Raw genomic sequence first — 12473 nt, 5'->3', positions numbered from 1 at the left:
GTCTTCCCCACCTCCAGGCCCCTCTGGCTGCCATATGGGGCTCAGAGGACTCAGAAACTCAGAGGTGCCAGGATCAGCCAGGAGATTGTGACCTCACCCTCCTCTCCAGCTCAGGGAGGCAGGAGATGAGCCAGGCAGGACACAGGATGACGGAGCTTGTAGGAGAAAGTGCTGCAGCTAGGGGCTGCTTCTATGCTGTCACTCAAGGCAGAGGAAGGGAAACCTGCTAACTGGAGCTGCTCTTTGTCCTGCTCATTGAGTGACAGGACCACAGAGGACAGAGACACAGACATCAGCCTCTCCTAGTATCTCTCCCACTTCTCAGGTGGGCAGAACCAAGGAGAGGGCCCATTACAGAGGAGTCAGTGCAGGAGAGCAAATCCCTGATGCCAGAGTCTGGCTTCTTCTGCCATGGAGCCAAGTGTGACCTGGAGCCTGGCATGGGGTGGAGCTGCAGGAGTCAGTGAAGGCTCTGGAGATGTGTTCAACAGACACCTCCAGGAAACCTTCTGGGGTCACAGCACCTCTCTCCCTAATGCCAGCCCTGCCCTTTGGGGCAGCCCCTCCTCTGGGAAGGTACTCAGTAGAACTCCAAGTGTTGGTCTTTTGGGACGTTGTACTTGAGCTTGTGGGCTTCGAAGAGGTTTTCCAGCTCGTTCATGTAGCGCTGGTGCAGCCTGTCCACCTCCTGCTGGGAGGGATGTGGTGTCTTCTGCACCTCGATGGGCTTCCCCACTGCAAGACACAGAGGTGAGTGGTGGCCCAGAGTAGGAACCACTGGGGTCTCTGGATCCCATGGGCCAGGACTCCATGCCAGTGGTCACACCTACTGGAAAGTGCCTGTATTATTTCCCTTTCAACTGTATTTTGGGTGATCTAATCTAGATATTAGGACAACTCTAAGATTCTGAAATAATAAAAACACCTCCTGCTGGCATTGCCACCTGCCAGACAATGTCCTAGGTGCTTTACTTGTATTATCTCCTAAAATCTTCTGAACAATCCTATGGGGATTGAACCTGCTATTAGTCCATTTTAACAGGCAAGGTATTGAGGCTCAGGGAGGTTAAGTAACTTATTGCAAGATCACATAGCCAGGAAGAATCAGTGACAGATTGTAAGCCCTGAGGAGGTTCTCTTAGCCTCATGGACACATGGATCTAGGAGTCTTAGATGCCATGAGTGGAAGTGGCTGTATGTCTGGGAGGAGGTGGCTCACAGCCCAAGTGCCTCTTCCTCCTTTCCCTCCATGCTGGTCTGCAGTGCCCCCCATTCTAGGGAGGACATGGGAAGACCTATCAACCTCTTTCCTCTTGTTCTGCCTGGCTCAGAAAGCAGCTGTTCTGTCTTCTCCTTTTGGGAATGGTTCTAGAGACATCAGTTGTGAATTATATTCATGAAAATATTGCCAGACAACCCAGGAAAAGTCATGGTGTAGAGACTTGGCCAAGTCTGTACTCAACTAAGAAATAATTGGGTGAGTGGAGATGAACAGACCTCTCTCTATAAGCTTTGCCATTGGAACCTAGTTGGAATTCAAGACAAAAGCAAATGAGATGATCATATAGCAGAAAAGATGGTGCTAAGTCCATGCACTAAAGCCCATGCCCATTATTTACAGGGAAATCCCTCAGGCTCTCCTTTATAGCCTGCTGCTTGCTACTTTATACACAATTCTAACAGACCTGGAATGCCCTTCCCTTGTATTCACCTCCTCCAAAAGTCTTATGGGATTGTCTGGTCAGAATTAAACCCTCCTTCTCTGGCATCATAAAAGTCAAGTAGATCCTGATTCAAGCCTCAGTGTTGTTACTCAAGGGCATGAGGATATGTTTGTAGTGATTTACCTTCTCTGAGTCTGTTTGCCATCAATAAAATAAGGATGAGAGTCTACCTCCAAGGTCACCCGGAAAAGTGAACTGTAATGAGCCATTGCAGTGCTTGCCACACAGTGGGTGCTTGGTAATCTGTAGTGGCTATGGTTCTTTGTACCTCAGGTACAGTTCTTGTCCCAGACTGCCTTTTATCAGGGTTATTTGCCTGTGTCTCTATTTCACCCTCTAGAACATGAGCTCCACTTGGTCAAGGATGTGTCCAACCCAAGTCCATGTCCTCTTGCAGTGCAGAGCCCAGGCTTCTTGCCTTGTAGCCTTCCCCCCACCTCCCTATCCCAGCCCAGGTCTAGGCTCACCCACGGTGGTGATGGGTCGGCGGTAGGGGATAAAACCAAAACTGTACTGGAAGACTCCACGGCCATAGAAAAGCGGGAGGGCAACACCTGTCTTCTTGTACAGTTGATCAATGAACCATTTCCACCAAAAGCCAAGAGATTTCTTAGGGTGGACAAATAAGTCATTGTCCCCAAAGGAGAAGATCGGCACTAGATCTGCTCTGGAAGGAGACAGGAGAGAGGGCATGTGGAGGAGCAAGAAGATTCAAACTGGTCACCTAGCAGGAAGCTTGTGACAAAAATTACAGCAGAGAACAAAGCCCTGGGCTGGAAGTAGGTGGCCTTGGGTAACTCCCAGTTGTGCTACAGCTTTGCTTTGAGATAGTGGGTAGGTCCCAGCTCCTCTTAGGATCACCACTTCCCAGTTGCACCATGACAAGGAGATCAGAATGTTGTAGAGTCCTCCCAAACATCAAACATCTGCAAAGTTTCTGGGAAAATCTCTTCTGCCCCAGCTAGCTTGTGTTCTTCAGAGGTGCTTCAAGGTTGGATAACTGCTCTAAGCTGTGCCCCAAACTCCACTCTCTCAGATCCCCTAGGTCTCAGATATAATGCCAACTTTGGGCAGTATGACCCATCACACCTAGTCCTTTTGATCAACTCGTCTCCCTTCTAGAATCTTCTCTGGGTATTTGGACATGAGACAGTAAATATCTTGCTAAGTTATCCTCTCTATGAATGGACTGAACATCTTTTGCTAAAATAGGACCTGTCTTGATCTCTGCTGTCTTCCCACCAAAACATGATACTTGCCAATCTTCAGCTGAACCCAGAGCCCTCTCCCCAGTACCCGTGCATCAGGGCGAGCCTGACGAAGCCCTTGCGGTTCCGTAGCACCAGCTTGTTGGCTCCAGGCCTCGTCTTCAGTGCCTCCTTGATGCCCCCAACAGTGATGACCACTAGGTTGCCGCTTCCTTTCCTGCTCAGAATGTGAGCAACACTCTTTTTGTCAACTGGGACCAGCCCTGGGGAGAGTCATGTGGTTAGCTATGGGGTGAAGGGGACAGGGGCCATAGGGGGGATGCGGTAGGTCCCTACTCACCCTCCCCCTACAGCTGGGAGTTCCCTGAGGACTGGGATTGAGTCATTCCCTTCTTCCCAACCCCTCACCAAGCTCATTGCTGGGAACAGAGCTGTGGGAAGTGCTTCCTTGGGTCTAGCCTCCTTCTCTACTACACATGTTCTTGGAGGAATTACAGAATTCTTAGAAGCCCTCCCTGAAATCCCTCCTCCATGCCTGCAGCCCTCATTTTCCTGGGCTTTCCAGTTCTGGGAAGGCTTACCCCCTTTCATGATGTAATCCCTGAAGAATGGGATCCAGAAAAATATGTTTATCGTTGTCACATGTGGCTGGATCCCAGGGAAAACTGAGAAGAAGCCCGTGCTCTCTGAGCACAGGTTGGTAAAAACTCCGATCGACAGGACTCCATGAGGGTGGAAGCCAGCGAGGTAGTTCCGGGAGGGGTCCAATTCAGCAGTCTTGACTAGCTGTGGGGACAGAAACCTGGTGAATTGGGGCTGTACCTCGTGCCCTCACTGGTCCACCTGCTGACTTTCTGGGCTGACCTCTTCTATGTCTCCCCTGTGCCCAAGTTCTATCACACCCCACGTGAATGTGCTGAGATTAGAGACGGCCTATCTGAGGATCCTTGTCCCCACTGCAGACCTGGAGCAGAGGAGACGCTCTTGGAGACTCTGGAATGAAAGGAAGAGAATGGACCCATGAATGGACCCACCAGGGAAGGAAGGCCCCCTGCCCAAGGACTCCTGGGAGGGTGACAGGGACACAAGCCCCTGTCCTACGTGAAGGGAAACCTTATCCCAGACAGAGTCCACCCAGAATGAAGGAGCCATTGCAGGAGGGAGTGAGCATCTCTCCAGAGACTGGGGCAGCTGGAGTTCTGTCCTGGAACAGGGCTGACCCCTGAGTTCCTGTGACTCAGTCTAAGAGACCCCAGTGTGCTAGGAAGTGGAGGTTGGAAAAGGGGCACGAAGTCCCTAGTGATGCCCGCAGGTCTGGGTAGGGAGGGGTCAAGAAGGTGTCCTGCCAAGTCTGCAGCACTTCCTGACACCAGGTCACAGCCTGCTCACAGAATTGCACCCTTGCTCAGGCCTTGGCCTGTGTAGACACTGCTGCTCCAGGATAATGAAATCCTCACATAGAAACCCAGCTCCTGGACTGATCTTCAGGATGAGGTGGAGGCACCTTGTCCTGGGGGAAACATTGCCTGATTCTCTACTGTTAATTCTTGAGGAAGCCTATCACTTATGTTTAGAAAGCTCCAAGACCCAGAAACCATTTCCTCATTTTGCTTGAAATTCCACCACTAAACTCTAGTTTATAAAAATCACAGCAGGAACTGTTTAAAGTTCAGGAATCCACAAGCATTTGGCAGGGAGTGCTAGAGGCTTGTCAATGTGGGAGAGCTCCAGTAGAGCACGGACTCCCACTTATGGGCTAGCCCATGATTCCTGCAGGGCCTGCACAGTGAAAGTGTGTAGAAGAGTTGGAGGATCTCCTGGGAGGTGCTGGAGTCCAGAACGTGAGGCCACTGAGCTATCTCTGCAGGCTCCCAGCCCAAGACAGGCAAGTTACTGGGCATATCATCCTGCCCTCTGCGTCCACTCATAGGTACTGCCTGCCCTCTGCAGGCCTGCAGTGGGCAAGACTCCTGAATGCTGTACACATGAAATTTCTGCAAATCAAGTCCAGTGTCCCATCCGTCTTAATAGTGACTTTGAGAAAACCTCCCCTGGGGTTACCTGTTTGGGTGAAGAGCATGAGGGTCACAGAGCCCCTCAGTACCATTTTCCTAGCAGACATTCAACTGACAAGAGTTTTGGTTGCAAAGAGAGCCACATGCTATTCTTGGAGGCCCGAGGATGATCTGATATTTCATGAAATCCTCACAACCCAATAATGAATGTGGCATAATTTCTGCTTTACATGTGAAGAAATCAAGGTTCAATGAGACTAGCTCACCCAAGATCTGGTATGTTGCAGATCTGGTATTAGAACCTATCCTGCCCAGCTCCACAGGTCACACTCTATCCATTTCTTCTCTTCTGTTTCCAGAGGAGGGCCACCTGCCTCTTCCTGGCACCTTTCTGTGTCTCTCCTGCCTTTCCCACCCTATCTGGACAGTAAATCATCCCTTCCCAGGACTTACACCCAAAGATTTAGTCTTTTTGTGATACAGGAAAGAAGTAGAAGGCTCAGTTTACTTAGAGCAATGTCTTCCTCAATCAGGACTGAACTTTGAGCCCATGGTGAGGTATCCACAGTGACCTTAGGTCAGAGAGTCAGTCAGAGGCACTCAGAGCAGAAGGAAGCAGTATGTTTACTGGATACATGGGGAAACTGAGGAACTGATTGAGCAAGGCTCTGTCCAAGGACATACAGCATACCGAAATTTGGGGCAGAATAGATCCAGAGAACCAGTTTAGGGCTCTCTGCCTAGCTTCTTTACCCAAAGTTAATGCACAAACTTTGAAACCAGTAAAAGGACTTGTGTGGCCTTGGTCATGCCTTTCTTTCTCACTGGGTATCAATCTTTTTATTTGAAGAGGTGTGGGGCTAGATGTTCTCTAAGGACATGACTTTATACCTGCAAACCCAAGCGTGTCTGCTGAGCAGTTTACACCTATAAGACATATATGTGTGCTACAATATATAGTCCACAGAGCTCCTTCAAATCCTGTTCATTCATCAGTCCTCATAGTGGCCCCACATCTCTGCAGGTGGTAAACCACCGCCAGACAGAAGCTGACTCCTCCCCATGCTGCATAGTGGTGGAAGCCCAGCTCCTTCCTCCTAGCCTGGCATTCTGCTCACTGCACACAGGGCCACACTTCCCCACGGACACGTGGGGCACTACAGGCTTAGCCACTCCCCAGCCACCCCGTTACTCACCGAGACGGGGAAATAGTCCTTCATGTACTTCCATATGACCCAGTGCCTTACGATCTCACTGTGCCTGCCCCCCTGCCATGGCTTATTTTGGTCCAAGTATAACCAGATCGCATACAGGATACTGAAGAACCAGAATCTTGTGAACAGGAGGCCTATGAAGACCACAAGGCAGAGAAAGGCTGGGGAGGGAAGCAGGAGCTGTCAGTAGTCACAAGAATGAAGGAAAAAGCTCTCCCCATATGTCCAGCACTAGCAGCACTGTCCTGTCCAGCCCTCATCCCAGGAGGAAGGAGTCAACCTTCCCTGCCTTCAAGGAAAAAGGAATGTAGCCTTTCCAGTGTCACACTGGGAACCTGAATTTGAAGACAGACTTAACTATAAACTTTCTCCCACTGTACCAGGCTGCTTATTCACTCCAATCTTATCCCTTCCACCTCCCTCTCTGTCCTGTTAAGTAATTTGTATTTACCAAGGGCTCAATAAAGGCCTGATGGAGAAGCGATTAAATGAGCCTTCAGGACCACAGAGAAAAGGGAGACATTGTCTTTGCCCAGCCCTCTTTCAGTACACCCTCAGCCCATCTTTCATAGATATATCCCACCAGATCCCTCCTCTAATGAAGCTCTCCGATGGCTTTTTCATAACTTTGAGGCACAGACCAAGGAGCTCATCCTGGCTTTCAAGCTCCCCATGACTGACTTGAGGCCCTTCCTGCTCCAGCTTCACTCACCCATATGCATCCCCATAATCCAGCCACACTAAGCTGCTCAGTGTTCCTACAACTCCCTGAGCTCTTTGTCTCTTAGCTTTTGCTCACGTTTCCTATGCCTGCCCTTCCCTCTCCTGCAAAAGGAGGGAGGTAGAGGCTAACACATCTGCCTGTACAGCATTACCAGGGCTGGGCCCAGTGAGGAATTCCCCTCTGATCTTTGATTCTCAGTCCCTACCACAGGTTAGTCCCAGCTTCACCTCAGAGTTGGGGAGTTCTATGGGGCTGTCATTAATCTAATGCCAATGGAACCTCATTCCCAGGGAATAATGTTCCCTCTTCAACTCATTGACTCCACTCAATCCCATACATTCAAACTCTTGAAGAAGGTTAGTTTCCACTTCTGTTCCATCTGAAAGTAGGGTAGATTGGGCTGTCATTCCAGGTAGGTTTCCAGGAAGAGGGGACGTTTGACTCAGTTTAAATAGTAGTAAAATTCATAAGCCAGACAAAGTAGGTTGAAGCTCACAGATGCTCACTTTACACAGAGCTCCTACAATGAGTCAGGTGCTGGTGGGACAACTGTGAACTGGCAGAAAATCCTGGCCTTCTCAAGCTGACTCCTGCAAATCTGGAGGAAGGATACAGGATGCCAGTGGGGACAAGATGTCCAGGATTTTGACTTAGGTTTTATTTAATTTCATTTATTTATTTATTTGTCACTACAATGTGAAGAAAGCAATAAAACCCCAGCTAGGTCGTTGCCCTTGAGCAAAATCTGAAGTCTGTGTGGGCCACTCCCATTTTCAGAAAACCAGCTCTAGAGGGTAAAACCTTGTTGTTAATAGTGACTCCCTGGAGGGTAGTATTTGAGGAAGTCTTTTACTTTTAGGATACACATTTTGTTTCAGTGTGTCACAGTAAAATTATTAGTTTTGTACTGAGAAAATAAATGTTAGGAAAAAAAACCCATACGCAGGGTATTTCCATTTGATCTAAAGATCTTTCTACACCCCACCATCCCCCTCACCTGGGCTCAGCCTTTACTGTCAGCAGGAAAAATCCTAACCAGGGAGTCTTTTCAATTTCTGAGGACAGGGAAAGACTTTTTTCACCTTATTACAACAAGGGGAAAAATGTAAAAGCCCACTTTACAGAGGCCCAGAGAGGGTATGTAGATTGGTTAGGTCACACAAAAAGTTAGTAGGATGAGATTTGGCATTCAGTTCTGCTATTTGGGCTACGTTGTACTCCCAGCATTCACTCATTCAACAAATATTCATTGACTTCAACTCTTTTAGGAGCTGGAAATGCAGCTGAGAACAAGACAAACTGTTTGAAAGGATCTTACCTTCCTATATGAGATGCTAATTGTTAAGAGAAGGAAACAGAGTAAACAAGAAACCCATTGTTTCTGGGCCCTGAGTCCACTGTGACTGGTCCTAGTTAAGTACTCCAGTCATCTCTTGGCCCTTCCACCGTAGGGCCTGCTCCATGTCCAGTATGAACCAGCTGTTCACCATATGTATGGTGCTTATTCCCCCAGTGGAGGCCATCACTCTCCTACCAGCCTTTAAATCCCGCCCTGTGGATCCATCTCCTAACCATCTCTCTACCTAGTGCCAGTCTCCCTTGACCAGGGGAGGCAATCTTTACCCTAAACACCAGACTGTAAATATTTCAGACTTTGCAGCCAAAGAGGCAACTCAAAGGATATTATATACAGAGCTGAGGATTTAAAATGTAAAAATCATTCTTGGCTCATGGGCTGTGCTGTGCTAAATCACTTTAGTCATGTCTGACTATTTGGGACCTCCATGGACTATAGCCCACCAGTCCTCTCTGTCCATGGGGTTTTCCAGGAAAAAACACTGGAGTGGGTTGCCATTTCCTTCTCCAGGGGATCTTCCCTACCCAGGGATTGAACCAGTGCCTCTTAGTTCTTCTGCGTTGGCAGGTAGGTTCTTTACCACTAGTGCCGCCTGGGAAGCCCAGGTGACTTCCCTGGTGGCTCAGATGGTAAAGAATCTGCCTGAGATGAGGGAGACATAGATTCGAACCCTGGGTTGGGAAAATCCCCTGGAGAAGGGAACAGCTACCTACTCCAGTATTCTAGCCTAGAGAATTCCAAATTTCATGGACTGTACAGTTTATGGGGTCACAAAAAGTCAGATATGACTGAGTGACTCTTTCACTTTCATGGGCTGTACCAATATTATAATAATGAGTGGGCTGGATTTGGCCCATGGGGCGTAAGTTGGAGACCCCCGATACAGATTGTTACTGCTCCCTGTCATTAATTTATACCCTATGCCCTAAACACAGTAGATCCATTGGCTTCAGCCATAGGGACCTATACCACACAGATTGAACCTTGTCATTCCCATACCTAAAGCCTCCCTGGGGCTCCTTTTGTCCCCAGGATAAGGGACAAGGTACAAGCTCCTGCTCCTGGCACCAGTGGACCCAGATCCTTTTCCTCAGCTTCCCTCCCTCTAGCTACTTGACCTCCCAGTATTCCAGACTGGGCAGTGGGTGGGTGCAGCCAGTCAGATACACTCCTGCTGGCAAAGCACCTGGAAGGCCAGCTGAGCAAATTGTCCCTCATACCAGGTGTTCCCCAGGTGCTGATCTCAGCAGCCCTTTTAGGACCTATATCTTTCTCCCATCAATGCCCCCTGCGCTCCAGAAGTGGCAGGTGTCCATGGCCTCCTGTTCCCAGCCCAGCCTGCCTTACGCAAGACCAAGATGGAGAAGATCCATTGCAGGACCGCGAAGGTCTGCAATCTGCGCTCCAGTGGCACAAACAAAGGCGCAAACTCCACCATGCTGGCTCCTCAGTGGGTCCTGGAGGCGTCTCTGAGTTCTGCTGTGGATTGAGACATCTGCTGGTGTTTGCTGCTGCCAGAGATTGGCTAAGCATTTATGGGTTCTGAAGTGGGTGGGTGCCCAATCCAACCCAACCCCAACATCTTCCTGCCCCTGTTTGGCAAGGATCTCTTTCTTGAGAAATCTTTGAACTCACTCTCCTGGCCCCATGTCGAAATGGAGGAAGGAAAGGACATTTTCTTTTTAAAACAATGTTTTATTTGCCAGATTTCTTTCTCTGTTTGCTTGAATCTTGCTTCACTTGGCATGTGAAGCAACAAATACAGTACAATCTTGTCTTCTATCCACCTTCACAGCTACCTGGCTGTGATAATTGTCTCCTTTCATTTGCCAGATCCACTGTTCCCTTCCATGAATTTGTAATTACAATTCCCATCTAAAAATCCCTTGGCCCCACCATCTCCTCCACTTCCTGCCCTATTCTTCCGCTCACCTGCACAGCACAACTCTTGGAAGAGCTGTCATTGTCTCTTGGAAGACAATGACAACTGTCAGCTCCCCACCCTTCCTCCCATTCTCTCCTCCCTCCTCCAGACTTCATATATCACTGCTCCGTGGAACTGCCCTTGAGAAGTTCACCAGTGGTCTCCACACTGCTGAATCCAGTGGTCAATTCTCAGCTCTCATCTTGAACTCTCAGCAGCCTCAGACACAGTTGGTCCCTCCCTCCTCCTTGAAACCACTTAGTCTGTGGACACCACTCTCTCTTGGTTTCTCTCCTGCCCATCTGACTGCCCCTGGGTCTCCACAGTGGCTCTTGTCTTTCACCAGGCTAAGTGTTTGAGGGTCTTTCTGCTCTCTCTGTCCCTGACCCTCCCTCCTCTTCTGTAGAGACCACATCCAGGCTCATGGCCTTGAAGTCTGTCTACAGAATGAACACTTCCAAACTGCATCTTCTGCCTGACCTTCCCTTGGGCTCCAGACTGAACTAAGTAGGTGGGTACTTGATATTCTCCCTGATAGTCTGCTCGGCACTTCCACCACAGCTTGTCTAAAACTGAACTTGACTTCCCCTCATCCGCCTGTGTTATAGTCTCCATATAGCCACAGAGCTTTCCAAAGTGGTTAACAATATTTACCCCCACAAGCCCCTGACAAAAATTCCAGTTGCTCCACATCCTCCTCAACATTTGATCCATTGTAATGAGGATATAGGGAAATCTTCATTGTGCTCATAGTAGTCTCCGAATGCCTAGTGCGATTGAGCACAGTTAAGGATGTTTATTGGGGCAGGAGAAGGGGATGACAGAAGATGAGATGGTTGGAGGGCATCACCAACACAATGGACATGGGTTTGGGTGGACTCCGGGAGTTGCTGATGGACAGGGAGGCCTGGCGTGCTGTGGTTCATAGGGTCGCAAAGAGTTGGACACGACTGTGTGACTGAGCTGAACTGAACTGATTGGCCATTTGAATATATTTTATCTTAAGCTCTACTCTTTTGTTGACTTAAATGTCTCTGGCACTGTAAAGCTGCTTTCCACCCACACAGCCAGCCTCTTTGATAATCACTGACACTGGTGTTCTCACTGGTTTCTGGGCTTTTTCTCCCTCTCACAGTCTCAGTAGCTAGAGGGACTTCTTGGTCAAGGGCTATGTGATTGCACAAGCTGTAGAGTAATGTGGCAGGTTTTTCCAAAACAGCAGCACCAGTTTATATCTCACCTAGAATATGTCAGTGTCCCATGGATGCAGATCCTCTCTCCTTGGTGAATTCAGACACTTTATTTGCTGGTGTGTAGAGAGATATCTTGGAGAAGGCAATGGCAACCCACTCCAGTACTCTTGCCTGGAAAATCCCATGGATGGAGGAGCCTGGTGGGCTGCAGTCCATGGGGTCGCTGGGAGTCAGACATGACTGGGTGACTTCACTTTCACTTTTCACTTTCATGCATTGGAGAAGGAAATGGCAACCCACTCCAGGGTTCTTGCCTTGAGAATCCCAGGGATGGGGGAGCCTGGTGGGCTGCTGTCTATGCAGTTGAACAGAGTTGGACACGACTGAAGCGACTTAGCAGCAGCAGCAGCAGAGAGATATCTAGTTGGGGTCTTGATTTCCATTTCCTCGTCACGAAAGATGAACCTGGCTTTATTCATTGAATTTCGTCTCTGTGAAAATCTCCTTAATTTTTACTCATTTCTCTACAATGTATTTTTTATTTTTTTTCTGAATTTGAAGAAACCTCCCCTGCTACACCCCCCACCACCACCACCAATACTAATCATTGTTGGTTGGGTACATTGTGAATTTTTTGTCCCAATTTTTTCTTCATTTATATAAATTTTTATTTACACAGTAAATTAAAAATTGTATTTACATTAATTCTTTGTTCTCCTAAAAGAGCACCTAAAATCTCACCCCCACCCCTTATAGGTGTTCACTGAAACTGTATTGTGTTGTTAAGGAGAGAGGATGGAGAAGAAGGAGCCACCAGCTAGCCTGTCCTGCCGTCTACAAGGGAGCAGGACTTGGAGCAGAAGTGAGTGTGCCTGAGTACTGCAGTGCCTTCCATCAGCAGACCTAAGAACAAGGCAAGGTTTGGGCATCTCACATCTTCTTCACCTGTGAGGTGTGATTTTTTTTTTCCTCTTCCTTGTGGGGAGGGTCTTTCCTGATAGCTCAGCTGGTAGAGAATCCACCTGCAATGCAGGAGATCTGGGTTGGGAAGTTCCCCTGGAGAAGGGAAAGGCTACCCACTCCAGTATTCTGGCCTAGAGAATTCCATGGACTA

At 48.6% G+C, this 12473-nt stretch overlaps 1 protein-coding gene across 1 annotated transcript; it reads right to left on the bottom strand.

The window, feature by feature from the left end:
- Positions 1 to 580: 580 nt before the first annotated feature.
- On the bottom strand, positions 581 to 9680 carry LOC138421015 (2-acylglycerol O-acyltransferase 2-like). Its single transcript, XM_069554740.1, has 6 exons — positions 9590 to 9680; positions 6144 to 6322; positions 3514 to 3718; positions 3021 to 3195; positions 2192 to 2391; positions 581 to 735 (listed from the first exon to the last, which is right to left on the bottom strand). The coding sequence occupies exons 1-6, from the start codon at positions 9678 to 9680 to the stop codon at positions 581 to 583; spliced, it is 1005 nt and encodes a 334-aa protein (XP_069410841.1).
- Between the last annotated feature and the right edge of the window lie 2793 nt (positions 9681 to 12473).

This window comes from Ovis canadensis, chromosome 15 (genome assembly GCF_042477335.2).
Source record: "Ovis canadensis isolate MfBH-ARS-UI-01 breed Bighorn chromosome 15, ARS-UI_OviCan_v2, whole genome shotgun sequence".
NCBI lineage: Eukaryota > Metazoa > Chordata > Mammalia > Artiodactyla > Bovidae > Ovis > Ovis canadensis.
This window is presented reverse-complemented; position numbering and strand designations above follow the sequence as displayed.